The following is a 19,092-nucleotide window of genomic DNA, read 5'->3' as shown; positions in this document are numbered from 1 at the left end:
GGACAATGGACACAATGTCTCCTGTTGCCTACAAGACCCAGTTAATTATTAGTTATGTTTAAAATCGATATGTTCTGAGATGCTAAATTCAGATCTGAATGTCCGGAGTTCTAAGATGTTTGCATATGGGATTTTTGGTTGGCCTATTATAGAGGTAAGAGCTAGTGTGAAGTTCAGATCTCAGTCCAGATCCAAACTTTGAATGTGCTTGGATCTGGGGTTTTGTTTTGTCATATTACTTCCTTAAGGGGAGCTTCCATATTACTCATTAAGGGAAAACTCTGTTTCTATCTCTATATCTAGATTTATAGCTTGCAAGATAAGGGCCTTAGTCAATAAATATTTAATTAGTGTATGTGTGTATTTAAATATTTACTGATGAAGGCCCTGACCTTGCAAGCAACTCCATGTGGTAGCAGGGGCCTGCACATTTGAAGTAGCTTACAGGATTGGTTTCTAACCATATAGACATCATCAATTTTTAAGCAGTTTTTAGAAACACCTGTAGCTGTTAAAGTAAGCAGTAAATGTTGCTGCTGCCTATCTCTGAGGGGTCGCTGTCTTAGTGACGCTTTATAGCAGTGGTCCAGTTTGATCCAGTGCAGCTTCGTTACTTAGAAGCTTTGGAAATCTGCAAACTTCAAAGAAGAAAGATAAGTTCTGTAACTATGGAGGTAGGTTCTATATTATTGTGGCTACTTTTTTAGGTAGTCACCCTAGGCATGTTTTTTAATTATATTATACAATGCCATGAACGTGAATGCCTGCAGGTGGGTTTCAGACATAAAAGAAGGAAAAGTCCCTGCAACTGCTATGAACTCTGATTTCTAGTGCTATCAAATGGTGATGCTGACATTCAGTCCTATTCTGTATTATCACAATGTTAAGATGGCAGCTTCCTCTCTGATTGTTTGTTTATTTTTTGTTCTTTTAAAATTCATTTTATCTTCCTTATAACTGGATATACTGAACAGAATATCTAACATATTACACTGGTTTTTTTCTTTAAACAGAACACATCTTCTGTTGGGTTACCTCTTGAATCAGTTAGAGAAACCTGAAGAAATAGCGGAGTTTATGATAACATTTCGGGCTTCAGTTCCCACAAGTGTGAACTGGTGGGAAGTGTACGATTCTCTCTATGGGATTGATCTGCAGGGTTTTCGCCGGACCTAGTTCAGCAAAACATTTAAAAACTTGGATTGGGGCAAAGCGCTCAGCAATCTGCAGGATCACCAATTCTTTGAGCCTGTAGTCTGCTTTTATTGTGGGAGAGAGAGATTTTGGGGCAAATTTGACCAAATGGGATACTTAATATAGTCATTTGGAATCATTGCATTAACTGAAGTCCTAAATGGAGAGTTATAGCAAATATGCAAAGAAACATACAGCAATTTACATTTGCCTTTCAGAATATATTTAATTCAGAAAACTTCAAAAAAAAATGATCACTTGGATTTTCCAGTGGATGTTTATTGGTAACCAATAAAATGTCATCCGTAGTTCAATGGTAAATCAATCAGTTTACACTTGTTGAACTATAGAGCAAGGCTTCATTTTTGCAAGTCTCTGTCAATTTATGTTTTCATTAGGGTCTAGTCATTTTATTGTAAGTGCTTATTTAGTACAGTAGTGGGCACTATGAAAAACCCAGTGGTAGATAGGTAGGTTCTTACACCACACCTATCCAATGCTATCATATGCTTTCCGTCTTTTTCTCCTTTTCCCCTGCCCTCCCCAACATTTATTTGTCCAGAACTTCTTATGGTCAGGTTATACCTTGCTGCCAGAATTTTGGCAGGAAATATAGTTCATTTGGCAGCCTATACATTGCTGGTTGCTGAACTATAGCAAAATTATTTACAGTCTTGTGAATGAATGAAATGTGGGGAAAGGGAAAAAAGAGGGAAGAAAAGATGATAACATTGTGATAACAAATTCTTACCCCATACATGTCTAGCACAGGGTTTTTCATAGTGGCCATATCTGTACTAATTAAGTGCCTAGAATAATATATGATATCCCATGGGAGAAGAAAAATCTGTTGTTTACATAGATTCACACTGAGAGTCAACAAAGTACTCATGAAATACTGTAATAGACCCAGCTGGTAGACTTGCTGCTCACTCATTATTGTTGAAAATGGTTAGACAAGTCATTACTGCAGATAATTCTCTTTCTCTCTCTTCATCTCCTTCCTTTTTCTCTCTCCCTTCCTCCCCATACATTTATAATATAGTGGCATCTAACTTATTCATATGATACCATTTCTGTGTTTTATTGAAATGACTGTGTATGGGGTACAGTATAGAAGATGTAGTAGATCTAATAGAATAAAGAGTTTTCCTGTACAGTGACACTCTAGCATAAAACATGGGAGGCTAGACCACGCAAATGGATCTGCCTGGATGCAGGGGTGTGCATGACCAGAGCCATGTGCAGGATCTGTCCCTGACCAATTACTAGTAATATATCCAGCTATGTGGGTTCCTCACCTGTCAGTGCTTCAGCAGAGTGGACATCGATGTAAAAGTACAGTTGTAGTGTATAGTTATTTTATAACATTGACTGGGAAAATTCACAGCTGTACCATTAGACACAACTTAGGCTTGTTTTAAAATCAAAGAAGAATTTTCAGCACAAAAGGAACAAATTTGTAACTTATTTTCACAAATCTTTATCATTTTTAGTGTCACCCTAGGCTTATTTTTATTGCCAAAAGGCAAATACAATAATAACAGTAAAATAGTTTGGCAAAAATGTATTGAGCCTCTTTTAAATGTTGGTCTCTTTGCTAGAGATAGTGAGTCATTTTGAATGATAGATTGGATCCCATATCTCCTTCCCTTGTCCAATGAACGGTTCAAATAAAGTTTACAAGGGTTCTTTATGTTGCTACTTCTTACAGTTTCTTGTGTGTCGCCAACCCCAGCATACTCAGATTATTCAATCGTCCTCTCCTCCTTAAGAGAGTGGGGGAGGGAGAATAATGAAGTGGTGAGAAACGCTCAATTTCTATGTAAAGTAATTTCTATTCAGTATCTAGTAATATGGTTTGGCTGATGAATTTAGATTGGCTACTGACACTGGTTGGCAGCAATTGTAGAATACTCCTGATGAGCTGAAATGTGCATTTTATTGAAGAAAACAGTGGTGTAAGGCAAAAGTATGGCTTCTGTCACCTTTACATTTATTGGTTTAAAAAAAATGTTTCTGATTTTTCAACTGCAGCTCAAGGAGGCACTTCAATTAGCATATTTCTTAACTCTCCCTGTCTAGCTGTGAGGCTCAAGATTTTTCTTACTAGAAGAAAAACTGAGTGCATTTTGCATTCTCAGAACCAGAAATCAAACATTTCTTGTGCATTGCTGGGGGAATGTGAGCTGTTTCAAGATTTTAATTTTATTAAGACTCTGATGGAGGTTGAGACATATGAATTAGTTACTTCCTACACATAGGTACAAGAATGCTTAAGATTTAAGAAGTGCTTTATATCCTCAAAGCACTCTTCACACATTAGCTAATTAAACCTTGAAACACTCTTGTGTTGCTACATATCTACTGCACAACACAGATTTGTTGAAATAGTTTCCACATACATTAAAAGAATTAGTAAGGATGTTGTTCGGTGTCACACCTCTGAGCTCAGGATCTGCAATCTCCAAAGATATGAAAGGAATCAGAAGAATCTAGCTGCTTGTGGCCTAGTAATACTACTTCACATCATGAAAGGCTAAGGTTGCTAGTTCACAATTCTATGATTCTTCATCTGAGTTTGCCCTCTGATATTGCATAAGCTTGTATAACTGTTGACACAGATTTGCATTTGTAACAGTTTTGAGGGTGAAACTACTATTGACATGTAGAACGTTGATCAACCCCTGCAAATGAAACATCACCCAGACTTTAAATAAAAATTAAAAGCCTCTGAAGTATGGAACAGTCAATGAGAGTATGATTGCTCCAGTACAACCTATGGGGAAGCAGGTGGTGGGATTTGGGGACATGTAAGATAGATAGCCAGGAATTTTGGAAAGTGTAGTGAGAGCACCAGCAAAACAACTAGAAAGGTCCCAGAAAGAGGAGAGATTTATCAGAGATGACCATGAAAGTCAAACTGGATCGTGGATATGTTGCTTCCAGCCCAATACAATGGGACTTAAGCATGTAGATACTTTTCAAAAACTCAGTGGGTGCCTATCTGCATCTTCAGGGACCTACGTATCTTTTAAAATTTGGCCTGTTGGCCCATATCTACAAAGATATATAGACTTCCAACTTCCTTTGATATCCATGGAAGTTAGAAGCCTAAATACCTTTATGGATCTGGGTGATAATGTCTAACTTTAGATAACCTACTTTGAAATTATTAGTCCTAGATAATTGTGCAGTTTCTTCCTGGCATCACACACCTGAAGCATGAAATTTGATTAATTTTATAGTTAGTTTAACTTATTGGTCACGAGGCAGTCAATAACATCAAGGGACAGGCCCCATTTAGTAGAAATAGTAATAAAAAGACACAAATATGCTGTCAGCGGAGGAAAAAATCAACTGTAGATCAAGCAAACAGTCAACAACATTGAGAAAGAAGGTTGTAATATGATCAGAAATATTTGGAAAAAGAGGTCATCAGGCTCATGAAAAATCTAGGCACTCTCTTCAGTATTTAATCCCTCTCATGATAGTATTTAATTATATTGTAAATGTCTTGAATGACTTTGGTGGGCTGTTCTGTGTGTGTGTGGGGGAAATTGGTTCCTGACATCTGCTGTGAATGTATTTATCTGTAATTTTAATTCATGCTCACTTGCCTTGTCATCTGTGTTAGACTGAAATTAGTTGAGATTATCTGTTCTGTTTAAGATTTTATATGATTCTGTTAAATCCTCTCCATGTGCCTTTTTGCTGGGATACAATTATTTTCTTTTTAAGCCTTTTCTTTTATCGAGAGAATGGCCAACAGTATTGGATCAGACATTCCTGAATATTCTGAAACCTCAGCAGTTCAGTTTTTAACCTACCCAGTATGGATGTATGAACTCTGTTGTTCACTAGCCCTATTGGAAGCTGGGAATTCCAAGATCACATGGAAATTCAGATGATGGTTTCTACTGTGTTCGATATTTTAAAGGAACTGGAAAAATTATTACTGCAGAGATATAATCAAAATTTGCTCTTTGTATTCTTTTGAATTCATTATTTACTTGTTTAGTGCTCAGTAATTGCCATCATGAATAGAAATGTACCAACATTGAAGCCTCCGCTATCCCTGTATAGTAAAGGATTTAAGCACATACTTAATCAACTAATCAATGCAATGTGCCTAACTTTAAGCATGTGCTCAAGTGCTTTGCTGACTATGGATGTATTTAAGCCCATGCTTAAGTGCTTTTCTGAATCAGAGCCTCTAGGGGTGAGAAGAGAATAAGAATCCCCATTCCCCCCAGGACATCCACACAGCAGGCACCCATAATTTGGCTGCTAGCAGGAGGGTTTGAGAAGCAGTCAGGCCAGTGCTGACTGCAGTACTCCATGCTCCAGAGAGTCTAGGAGGAATGTAGAAATGGTTTCTTTCCCCTACACCCAGATCCAGAGCTGCAAAGATGTAGAATGTAGATGTGCATCTAGAAGAGACATAACTGTGTTTCCTAGGTATGTTCCTCTGACATGTTAAACCTACTTTACATGTGCAGAGGAATAATGCCTGCAAAGTCCCTGCTAAGGGGATGCTCCTTATCTCACTCTCAAAGCCACAGTGCAGCACTTAATATTTTGTAACTTAATGTACATTCTTTGGCTTTCTAGTATCAATTTTAATTTGTTCTGTAAAAGCCTAGTGACAGATGGTGTGGAACAATATATATGCCTTCACAAAGAGATTTTCCCACTTCCCATTTGTTAAGGTTCTTAACAAGTTTAGTCAAGTGCTATGGGAAATGTGAAGTTGAGCCTAGCAGCAGGCGATATACTTTATAATCCAGGTCTGATGCTTGTGCTTCACAAGTCACTTGTAATAACAAAGATGAAGCCAGTCTACAGATGGACTAGGGTGTACTCCTATAATTAGGAACTCACAGTGACACAACAAGTAAGAGTTCTCTAGAGTCTCTAATTAAATATAGTTAAGTTAGAGAACTGGAACATTAATCTTTTTTTGTTCTGCCCTTTTATCACAGCCTATAAGCTTGGGAAAAAATGATATAAGAAAGAGGCTGATTTGGAGAGGAATTGAATCTCAGATATTGTTGATAATTAGAAGGGGAACAAAGGAATCGAGGACTTGCCTGGAGAACTTTACAAGGTAGCAATTATAATGGTCCAAGATAGATAACTAGGAGAGGGCTCATCTATATCAAATTCCTTCTGAATTTCAGAGGTGGCAAACAAGCAAATGACAGTCCTTAGAAATATACTGTGATACTGAGAACTAATCAAGCACTTTAGACAAAATTCTGATTTAGAGATGGACAGTTGAAGAGATGATGAGCAAGTCAATCTACTGACTCCTGACTGACCAGAAAATGGAAGTATCACTTTTGTAAGTATGTCACTAATGAAGAAAAGTGTGATCACCAGGGTAAAGAGAAAATAGAAATCACGTCCAGGCAGAAATCCATATAAATGTAAGGACCACTGTTACTAGAGAAACATGCTAAGCAAGGTGAAATTTACTAAGTGTACATGATTTGGATGAGAGAGAAGTGGTATACATAACAGTAAATCCTAGTGGAGTGTTATCTGCCCAGTTAAAGTAAAGCATTTTCCTATACTAGGTATGCATATGAAGAGGGTTTAGCATTCTAGGCAGCAAAAAATGGTGGTATCCTTATTGATTTTATGTGACACAGCAAATGTTACAGAATTCCTTGTCTCTGGTATGTGGGCTAAAGGGCAAACAGAATTTTAATTAATTAATCCTAGTGAAAGAGTAGAAATTTGGTGGTGTTTGGATAGATGAACTTGGTGTTCAGTAGGGATTATAATTACTAAGGCAAAAGTGAGGGGTCAAATCCTCTGAGGGCCTAAATGGGTGAAGTCAAAAGCACACTGATCTTTTACACCAGTAAAGAAGTTAGCCAGGATTGATAAAGTTTTATTTGGAATACCTGAATGTTTTTTACCAGACTCTGAAATGAATGTAGACTAGAAAGAGAATATTTGCAATTTTATTAAAGAAGGCAATAAAAATAAAAAAGACAAAGATCTATTTTGTTGTAAGCAGGATCAGAGTGAAAGAACAAGCCAACTGTTATCCCTGATTACTATTAATAAGATTAGTCAGAACATCAGGAATGTAGATAGACATTGACACTTGGAAAGTGCCTAAGTGTTACTTTTGCCAAGTGACCTCACACTCTGGTGGCGGATGTAAACCTTTCAAGCTACAAAGAAAAGAGCACAAAAGTGAAAAAGTGTGTGTAAGGGTTTTAGTTTATTAATTGGTATTTGGAACTGATTTTATTTTTGAACATACATAGCCAGCCTTGGGGTAAACCCACGAATACTTGCTTGGATTAGATAAAAAATGTCATTTCATAGATGCTAAGTCTTTCTGAAGTTCCCCAAAGAGTGTCTAGGCAACGTAAGAACAACGGTTATGAAAAATCCAGTATATAAGTCTTAGAACTTTAGGTTTTACTCTATTTCTTAGCTGTCTGTAGGGGAGATTACGAAGCTTTAGAATCATTGAACTAGAACTTTTACACAGGGAATCTTTGCTCCATTCCTTTTCTAACCAAAATTGGCAGCACTAGAGTTGTACATTTCAGACAAGCCCAAGCTATACCTTGCTCCTAAAGAACAGGGCACTTGCAAAATTGAAGTGTAAGTTAGAATCATGATAAATTTAATAATGGCTTATTGGGAATTTTTGTATAAAATCTTCAAAGGTGTTTTTACATCAGAATCCCATGATATTCTTGGGATTCTGAGATGTGGAGTTCAAAGTCCATGCTTGTAATTGTATAATAATTTCCTATTATTGGGAACTCTGAGTCCAAAGAAATGCATCCAGAAGACACAGGGCCCAAACCCTATTTACCTATCACTGCTCTGTAACAAAAGGAAATGGAATTTGGCCCAAGAAAATAAAGAAACAAAACAAAAATGAAAAAAACCCCTGCCATTATCATGTTCTCTAATCATAGAATCATAGTAAGGTTAGAAGGGACTGCAAAGGTCATCTAGCCGGACCCCAAGATACAGGGTGTGTTGTATCTAAACCATCCAAGACAGACTCTCCCCTCAGTGACAGTGGTGTAACTCCAATGTAGTGATGCGAGTATTTGCAGAATTATAATTGAGCACATAATTTGGATCACAATAGAGTTAGTGAAGAAGAGATTTTGAGACTTTGGGTTCATTTCATGTAAATCTTGTTATGAAATTCATAACACAATATGTAATTCCGTCCCTGAAAAATACATGATAAATCTCAAAAGTGATATGTACATTTTCAAGAGTCCACAGAACCTTAGTTTTCAAGAATCCAGAGTGAATGTCGAATTTCAGTGAGGTGTGTTTTTGTAGACGAAAGTTGTGAACAAGTACTGAAGAAATTATCTCAGGTTGGGTGGTGGGGTAAATCCATCTCAACAGAAAAACTCCACTGCTGAGTCACTATATCGTAGGAAAATTAGAGATAAATCATTTATTGTAAAAGGGTTTTTTTATTAGTATCATTAATATTATTTTCAGGATAAATGATGGAATGGAACCAGCTGGTCTGGCATGTTAATGTGTAGCAACATATTTAAGGAAGTCTTCCTTTTCAATCAACCTTCCTGTTCTAATGCAAAGTTTCATTTGCTGTTTATGCTCTTCTAACCAAACTTTCGATTCTCCATTATCATATACAAATGTGTTGAAAAATAGCAATTTAGTATGGCTTAATAGTAACTGTAATTGCAACAATGAATTGTGTCCTGGAAAGGTGGATAGAAAGTAATGCACAGCATCTTCCTTTGCTAAGTACATACAGTAGCATTCATATTTGCTTGGGAGTTGGCCACCCCCCATACCTAAAACCTGAATACTATTACCAGAGGCATCTAAAAATGAAATGACATTCCCCATAATGAAGTGGTTTCAGAAAAGCTCATTTAGACCAGTCTTTGCCAGGCGAAATGAAGGAGAAATCCACATTAGAATGCCTGGAGGATAGCATCACAAAACTATAACAGAGTATGGCACAGTGAGGTATGCATATTAATACTGATTATTTGAATTCAGCATGGCCTAAAAAAGGGTTAATGTACTTTGTATTTCAGGTCATAACTTTTGTGCAGAAGGCCACAGATGTGGTGAAAATTCAGAGTGCAAAAATTGGAACACAAAAGCTACTTGTGAATGCAAGACTGGTTATATATCTATCCAGGGGGACTCAGCATATTGTGAAGGTAAACGAGATATTCAATATAGTAATGTCTTAGCATCCACTGAGAAATTTACGGTTAAGTAAATGGCTGCAGAATACATTTAGTTATGAAAGTCCAAGTTTTATGATGGTGTTTGTGATACTATGGATTTATGCGTGGAAATTTCAGATAACCAAGATAGGTGGACAGTATGCTGGGACACTGCCTATCCATAGGCAACTCCACTGCCATGTTATGATCTTCCTCAGACTATCGCTTTCAGGCAGTGGCAATTTTATGCTGTAGGTGGTGTGTAGGGGACGGTGCATCTTTCTCAGATATAGAGCTAATTATGTAGGTGGCAGTTTTGGGAGTGATGTTAACAGCACCAAGAAAGAAATCCCTAATGCCACTGATGGTTAGAAATGTTATGGCTGTGCACAGAAACATTAACCTGTAGTTTGTCCTTCAACTCCTGCAAGTCAGGTAATTTTCCAGAATGGTCTTAATGTTGTATAGAAGAGACTCTATATTTCCCAGGAGGCTCTGTTCTATGTTGCTGAGCTACTTCTATTTGCTAATGATGCACTAGTCTGCCTCAGGAAAGAATGCAGTATGGCTTTGCTCCCATTCTCTTCTTTGTGATGGAGAGAATCATCCCTATTTCCTGTAGCTTGCTCTTATTTTGTGATGGGTTACTCATTACTGTATAATCTTTTTAGAATGATAAATCAATATACACAGCATTCAATTTTGCCTTATGAAGTCTGGGTTTTTAAAAAATGTCCCAGAATTTTGGGTCTTAATGTTGTGATTTTGGGCTTTTTTTTACACTATTTCTCCAACTTCATCCTTCCATCAGTGCTGGTGATGGAAAAGAGATGACATTTTTGACAAGCTGATAAAAAATATATTGTAAGAATGGGGAAACAAGACTGAAGAATATGAAACAGAGATATGTTATACTGGCATCAGCTGAGCTTAAATGATCCCATTGTTTGGATTTTTTTTTGAACCATATATAAGTGATCAGGACTGTTCTAGACATGATGAACAAAGGTAATCTGCAAATTCAAGCAAAAATTTCCAAGTCTTACAACATTGTTGGTGCATCTCTTAAAAGAACAAAACCAAGCCCTCAATTCTGTATATGCTTTTAGGGAATACAAAAGATTTCCAATCATTTAGTTCTTGAGGTAATAGCAAAGATGCAGTATATTAAGAAACTTCTGTATTAGAGAGTTTGTGGGAGTAGCTGCTGTATAGATACTACCAAGACTACAATAAGGCACTTTGTCAGGGATGATACAGTACCCACTTTGTATCCTTTTTTTTTTTGGCTGTTCTGAATAAAAGCAGAAGTCCCCATTTTGAAAAATGCATTCATTAGCATTTAGTGTTTTGTTAACCTTGTAGCAATTTCTCTAATTCCTTTATCTGGAAGCATTTTAAACCTCTTTGCTCAAAATAATATTTGAGACCTTAGCAATATTGGAATGGGGGGAAAAAAGCCCAAAAAGCTGTCTGAACAAATTAGCTGAATTTGTGACATTGCTGGTCTCAGAGTCTCTAGCTGTACTATTTGCAAGACAAATCCAAGCCCTATCTTATACGACTGTGTACTGAACAAAAGACAGCAGAACAAGGTTAGGTCTGCTTCTTGAGGTCAGGAGAGATGTAGATGAAGAGAACTACGGTGCACCAAAGGGTTGTGTTTCACAGAGCTAAATCATAACTAGTGATCTGCCGGTGAGATCCCCGGTGGGGACGTATGGCTTGACAAATCCATTAGTCAAGGAGTGACTCTCTTTTTGCCCTGTAATATGGAACCCCTAACCATCCACAGAAAACCCCTGTGCAAAGCCTGTTTATCTTACAGATCTGTCTCTCTTATCTAATTACTATAATCTATCTGCCTATTCTATTGAACAGCACTCAATTCACAGTCATTTGACTAAATTCTGCTCTCAAAGGCATGCACAGCTGCCATTGAAATCAATGGGGGCCATATATATGCCTGTGAGGGCAGAATTTGCCTTAGTATTGGCCACAGTATTGGGTGTCACGTGGATTTGTATTCATATGAGTATATCAGATTCCTGTATCTATTGTTTAATATTTAAACATAAATACCTCTTAATAGACTGAGACACAAATCTGTAGAACCAGAGAAAATGCTCATGTTAAGCACTGGTAATATTCCAAATTCAGTTCTGTTGTTCCTAAGCATAGAAATATAATAGCATATAAGATCACTTCTTCTGAGACATGTAGGTTCAAATATCTCATATTATGACATATCTAGGTACAGTGGCACTTTAGTTCAGAAAACTGTGGACCATTAATTCTGAGATTCCAGGTTTCATATCTCCTCTGATATTATTTGAACCTTTTTGGGTGTGTTTTAATGTGTGGCATTGTTTTTCCTTCACCATATTGTACTGTCATTGGGGTTGACTTGCTCTAATGTAAGTTTTTTGCCTTTCTTCATGTTACATTATCACCCATTATTTGCCTGCACATTGTTTTGACATTGTAGCATCTCCTCTAAAGACTTGCATCGAGACTACTATTTGATATAATTTACTCATGTATATTTGTAACTTTGTACCATTCTATTTTTAAAGTTGCATTGCCTTTGTTGTGGGTGAACTTTACTGTGAGTCCAAGGTCCATTAAAAATGGTGATGAATACATCATCACATTTTTTAACAAATCTGAAACACATCTATGGTTCATTCTCCTCACAGCTTCTTTTCAAATGGCGATGTTAAAGCATGCATAATCTATGTTAAAGCAAGCATTTTAACAGGAAAGGTCTGATTATGCCTTCGGAATAATCACCCATTAAAAACTATAATTTTTGTAGAAATCAAGATGCTTCTTAGCAAAACAAAAATTATCCAGAATAAATAAAGAAAGTGATTAGAGATCTGTACTGTATTAAAGAGAGAACAAACCCTACTTTTTTTTTACTCATTACAAGTAATAGGTTTTTTCTTTCACTGACTCTTCATCTATTCGCTTTGTGCCTCTATAATAAGCATAGAATTTGACATTTTCAAAGTGATGAACTAACATTAGTTCAGTAGTCTTCACAGATGCTAGTGGGGACGAGAATTAGTATTACCTCCTTTTCATAGATGAGGATACCGAGGCACAGATAATTTAAGGGCCTCGTGTTGAACCATGCCTCTATTCAGCCATCATTTGCAACTGAACAAGTTGCATTTGCACAGATACCCTTGAGGTCTTGCACATGTGGGGATTTGCAGTTGAAGAGTGAAGGCACATGGGACTGTGTGGCTGGAAATCAGACTCATCGTGCTTTGCGCAATGTGATGCAACAGGTTTGTGGCAGAACGAGAATTAAATCGAAGGAGTTCATAAGTCTCCATACCATGCTCATTCTTCTTCTAGACCATGCTGCCTCTAAAATAAACATTGTAATACTTCACACTTTTATAATGCCTTCTGTGCAAGAATCTCAAAGCACTTTACAAATATTGAGATCATCCTCACAACACAACATGTGGGGATAGACATTTCTGTCTCTGTCTCTGTCTCTGTCTCTGTCTCTGTCTCTGTCTCTGTCTCTGTCTCTGTCTCTCACACACACACACACACAATCCAGACCACCTAACTCCTAGTTCTGTGCTTTAGCCACATGACCGTCCTTACCTTCTAGATGCTGATAAGCAAGGGTCTGGTCTTTCTCTCATTGGAGTAAATGGGAGTTTTGTCTTGAATATCAGTGGGGGGACAAGATTGTTTCTAACTTTTCTCCACCGTTTCAATTAGACTTTGTTTTTTAGTTTGTTGGGAGCAAGGGGCTGTTTATATGTCAAAATTATCATAAATGTGTAAGAGTTGTAGTAAAAATGTACCTTAAAAAGTATTTGCATTTTAAAAACACAACCAACCAAACATTTTTCCTCTGCAGGAAAAACACAAGTAAAAATGATTTAAGAAAATCACAAGTTACCTTGTCATGCTGCACAGCAGTATCTTTTCCCACTCTGGTTAACCAATGTCATGCTGAACATTTCTGTAATGATAGATACAATATAAAAAGTCATTTGTTGACCAGAGTAAAGGGAACCTATATGATTCCTTGCTCATTCTGTTAGTATTTTGCAAGTTATTTTCCCCCCTCGTTTAACAAAGCTGAGTGACAGATGCATTCTAAGTCTTCTCCCAATGGATCATTTATAGGATACAACTTACAAGTTTAAGGATTTAAATTGATCTTTTTGAACCAAATAACCAAACAGCAATATTTTATAACAGGAAAAATAAAATTTCCCTGGCACAGCATTGATTGCTTATATTGGCCTATGCTTAGGACAGAACATCCCAGCCAGAGATCTGTAGCCCTTGGGAAGGAAGTGTAAAAGTTTCCTCAGGTTAAATATCGGGCTCGGAGTGGTTAGTACTTGTTTCCCTTTTAGAACCAAAATTGAATAGGTTAAGGCTGGAAGTATATGAAGTTCTGTGAGTTCTAGATATAATTCTGGTTAGTTTTCTTGTATGACCCATTAAATAGTACCTAGATAGGATGTCCTTGATATTCATTTTGTAGTATATGGCTAAAACAGAGAGGTCAGGTTTTCCAAAGTTACCATTTCCTGGTGGGTAAAAGAAGTCTGGTGGGTAAAAGATGAGTCCTTAAGTCTCCCATCAAGAAATCTGTGCTCATTTCACTAGACCAGTGGCATAGGACATCATAGGAGCATCCTCAGCCAAAATGGATTTTGGTTGCTAGATTCTCCAGACACTTCTGCTTGTATAATTATTTTATATCTATTTGTTTCTTTCCATGCACCCACCTACTAACTACTTGGATTGGTGTTGTCTCATTCTCCAGGAAGTGAACCATTACTGTTTTATTTGTAAATTCATCCCTTCTTGGGAATGAAGTTCAGCCAGTCCTGTAATTGTTGAGTTTAATCATAGCAGTGTGCAAATCATCGACGATCTGTACAAATGTTGGCATTGAAACTCTCTCTGTGAGAGGCTCCCATGTGGCCATTGTCTCAGAGAATGTTTTCAAAGCTAGGAGAAAGGAAAGGCAAACAAGAGAAAAGAAGGATAGGGATGAATATTATTAATGGATGTTCATTCAAAGAGAAGGCAAACTGAGAGGTAAGACAAAATTGTCTCTCTATGATCTTCAAGCTTTTATTATATTTTTACATCTTTTTACCTGATTGTACTGTGAATCACTGATTGACTTCCTAATCCTAATGATAATGATTGCTAACTTTCTAGTAGAGAAAATATTTTCATCTCTTTCTTGGCTTTATATGTCTCTATACATATCCAATATGTCATAAAGTCTAGAGGTAAATAAACATAGATATCAAGAAGACTAAACCATGTTGCTGACCTTTAGTTCCTATTAAGAACCTTATAATTCACTGCAGACAGAAGTATTTCAAATGGAATGAATTTTTCTTCTTTTACTTTGATGGAGGAGAGACACAGGACCTAAATTAAAGAATTAATTGGAAACCTCTTAGGTGCACTTGGTGTCTGGTTGACTGAATCAAAGTTCTTTTCTTGAAAGGTCAATGAGTTATTCAGTGATCCTTCACTGCTTAGCAAAAAAACCCAAAAAGTACAAGTCTTCCTGCTTGTTTGGCTTGTAGACTTTTTTAAAGACACAACAGTGCAGAATTATGGGCATGAAGACTGTATTCAAAGAGCTACCATCCTATTATTTTAACGTGGAGTCTAAACTAATAGAATTGGATGGGATGTTTCAGTGGAAATTAGCTAATTTGCTATCTTTTTCACTGTAAAAAGCTCTGCAAGTCATTTTTTGTGTATTCAGTTTTTGTACAATCAATTTATGCTGTTAAATATTAATACCTTATTCTGATTATTTGCAGTATTTAAATGTTAATTGTTTTAATTTAGATTCCTTCTTAGAGATTGGATGACTCAGAAGACTGATAGGTTGAATTGGTGTCTTCAACTCTAGATTATTCATTTCAGTTTGTTTCAAGTTCACAGTGACTGAAAGACATTATGATCTGATGTAGTTCAGTTGATAAAGCGAAGAGAGATGCTGATGTCAGTCCAGTTCACAGTTGGGTTGGCATCTTAGAGACCATTACGATAATAGACACTAATTGACGCCATAGTTGGCAATATCACCGAGAGGCCAAGGATTAAATGGCATAGAGATTGAATTACTTTTCAGCCTTTAGATTTCATGAGTTTGTTTGATAAAGTTGCATTGCTGCATTTGTTGAACCTGTTTTTGTGGTGAAGTAAAGGACTTTACAAACAGCTTGCTCTTAATTGTATTGGTGTAAATAGGGATTGACTTAATTAGTGTTACCCTACATTTACTTTGGTGTAAGTGAGAGCAAAAAGTTTGCCCTCAGTTTCTGATGCTTTCAGTTTGGCAACTTAAATCAACACTGAATTATTGCAGTCCTGCTTACATAGTATATCCGGTAAGGACTGGATTCTGCCACCCTTACTCATGCTGAGAACTACCTTACTCAGCAAGTAGTTTCACTGAAGAAAATAGCAATACTCAGGGACTAAGATGTTATTCAGTGAGATTAAGCATGGCAGTATCTGCCCCTAAGTGACTAATGATAAACTCATTAAATCATTAAAACTTGCCATGTCATTTGTTACAGAAGCCCTTTTTTGTTGTTGCGTTATGCTTCCCTCAAAAGAGATGTGCATTTTGCTGAAGGAAATTAGACTTGTCATTTATTTTCATACCACCACAAGCACTGCATTTGAAAAAAAAATCACAATCTGGAGGTGAAAGGTTTTGAACACTGCATCACTCCTTTCTGTCTTTCTTTCTGCCTTCCTTCCTTTCTTCCAAGTTTATTTAGAATTGCTAAAATGCTGAATATGTTTAATTTAATTTGATGGGATTTTTGTGGAAACAAATTTACATACTAGATCGTTAATTCAGAGTTACAGTCTGTTGTGTATATAAGCAGTAATCTTTTTTGGAATAACTTGAGTGAAATTCAGGTGCAGTGTCTGGGGTTATGATGTTCTTCTAGGTCAATGGATAAATTCAGTTCAAATGAGATCTCAATTATAAAATGGCATTGGCTGTTCTGATTTTATTTTCCTCTTATTTTAACAACTGATCCTTCCCTTAAACTGACCTTTTAATACATTGTACATTCATTCCAGGTGATCCGGATTAGCGTATTCTGTTGTTCAGTGAGTGTTTCTACGTTTATTGAATGTTCTCAGTATTTTGTGGCTGTTATTCTGTAAAAGGGACACATTCATATACAATACTTTTCATCAAAATGTCAGCACTTACCAATTTTTGCCGCGCAGTGATTTTTAGGGTGTTCTTGTAGTTAAAACACTGGACTGGAACCCAGGAAATCTGGATTCAATTTCTGGCTCTACCACAGACTTCCTGTGAAACTTTGGGCCAATCACTTAATCTGCGTGCCTCTGTTTCCCATCTGTAAAATTTAAGAGAGTGCTTCCATTCTCCCATCGTTGTTTATTTAGATATTCAGCTCTGCAGGGCAGGACCTGTCTCATACCAGGTGTTTGTACAATGCCTAGAGTAATGGGGCCCCAATGTCATATCTTCTAGACACTACCATAATATAAAGAGTAAATGAGTATGATAACAATAGCAAAAAACCCAAAACAAAATAGTTAAAATATCAGTTATTTCCTATTCTAAATATAGAGAAAGTTTGTGATAGCTCATAGTATGTCTACCCTACAACTGGGGTGTGTGGTTTGCAGCATGTGTATACATAGCTGAGCCAGCTTTTATCCAGCTATTTCAGATATCAATAGCAGTGAAGCCATGGCAGCATGGGCAGTACAAGCCCTCGTGGGTCCCTGGGTACTTACTCAAGCAAGCTAGCCTGCCCTGAAGTCCATGTTGCCATGGCTTCGTTGCTATCGGTATCTGTGCTACTTAGATTAAAGCTAAAAACATGGATATGTTGAGACATGCTGCAGACAGTCCTCCAATCACTTCCTCCAGATTTCAACCCTCAGTTACCACAGGGGAATGCTCTCTTTACAGGATCTGCACCTGCCATTAAGAAATGAATGTTCTTCCCAAGGCTCTGCTAACATAATTACAACTGATGGTGCTCCAGCAAGGATGTACATTTAAAGGGGCTTTGCTAGTTTCAAGTAGAGCTAGTCAGGAATTTTCCAGCAAAACTGAGTTTAATTAACATAAGACCATAAGAATGGCCCTCCTGGGTCAGACCAAAGGTCCATCTAGCCCAGTATCCTGTCTGCCGGCGGTAGCTAGTGCCAGGTGTCCTAGAGGGAATGAACAGAACAGGCAATCATCAAGGGATCCATCCCCTGTAGCTCATTCCCAGCTTCTGGCAAACAGAGGCTAGGGACACCATTCCTGCCCATCCTGGCTAATAGCCATTGATGGACCTATCCTCCATGAATTTATCTAGTTCTTATTTGAACCCTGTTATGGTGCTGGTCTTCACAACATCCTCTGGCAAGAAATTCCACAAGTTGACTATGCATTGTGTGAAGAAATACTTCCTTTTATTTGTTTTAAACCTGCAGCCTATTACTTTCATTTGGTGACCCCTAGTTCTTGTGTTATGAGAAGGAGTAAACAATGCTTCCTTATCTACTTTCTCTACACCAGTTATGATTTTATAGACCTCAATCATATCTCCCCTTAGCCGTCTTTTCCAAGCTGAAAAGTCCCAGTCTTATTAATCTCTCCTCATATGCAAGCCATTTCATACCCCTAATAATTTTTGTTGCCCTTTTCTGAACCTTTTCCAATTCCACTATATCTTTTTTTTTGAGATGAGGTGACCACATCTGCACACAGTATTCAGGATGTGAGCACACCATGGATTTATATAGAGGCAACATTATATTTTCTGTCCTATTATCTATCCCTTTCTTAATTATTCCCAACATTCTGTTCGCTTTTTTTGACTGCCGCTGCACATTGAATAGACGTTTTCAAACAATTATCCACAATGACTCCAAGATCTCTTTCTTGAGTGGTAACGGTTAATTTAGACCCCATCATTTTATATGTATATTTGGAATTATGCTTTCCAATGTGCATTACTTTGCATTTATCAACATTAAATTTTGTTGCCCAGTCACCCAGTTTTGAGAGATACTTTTGTAGCTCTTCGCAGTCTGCGTGGGTCTTAACTATCTTTAGTAATTTTGTATCATCTACAAATTTTGCCACCTGACTGTTTACCCCTTTTTCTAGATCATTTATGAATATGTTGAATAGGACTGGTCCCAGAACAACCCCCCTGTGGGCACCACTATTTACCTCTCTCCATTCTGACCATTTATACCTATCCTTTGTTACCAGTCCATGAGAGCACCTCCCCTCTTATCCCGTGGCAGCTTACTTTGCATCAGAGCCTTTGGTGAGGGACCTTGTAAAAGGCTTTCTGAAAATCTAGTACACTATATCCACTGGATCCCCCTTGGTTCACGTGCTTGTTGGTCCTCTCAAAGAATTCTAGTAGATTGGTGAGGTATGGGTTCCCATGGAAAATCCTGGTTCATTGAACTCAAAGAATGTGGCAGAAACATCTGAGGTTCAACAAACTTTTGTTGAATAACAGGGAAACCTGTTTCTATTGGAAACCTGCCTGGCTCCTGGGGAACCTGGCTTTCCCGTGCCTCTGTCCCCAGGGCCCACACGGACTGCCCTGGGGTTGGAGATCCCAGGCTTCCAAGGTATGGG

The 19,092-nt window shown here is 37.4% G+C and overlaps 1 protein-coding gene across 7 annotated transcripts in view; it reads left to right on the top strand.

The window, feature by feature from the left end:
* The window catches only part of NELL1 (neural EGFL like 1), a 452,170-nt gene that overhangs the window by 101,041 nt on the left and 332,037 nt on the right, over positions 1-19,092 (top strand). For all 7 annotated transcript variants that reach the window (XM_050955301.1, XM_050955299.1, XM_050955303.1 and 4 more), the window contains one exon: positions 9,273-9,401. In XM_050955301.1, coding sequence (XP_050811258.1) covers positions 9,273-9,401 — 129 coding nt within the window. The remainder of the gene's footprint in view (positions 1-9,272; positions 9,402-19,092) is intronic.

Source organism: Gopherus flavomarginatus, chromosome 5 (assembly GCF_025201925.1).
Source record: "Gopherus flavomarginatus isolate rGopFla2 chromosome 5, rGopFla2.mat.asm, whole genome shotgun sequence".
NCBI lineage: Eukaryota > Metazoa > Chordata > Testudines > Testudinidae > Gopherus > Gopherus flavomarginatus.
Note: the sequence above shows the minus strand (reverse complement) of the source record. Positions and strands in the feature narration are given on the sequence as shown.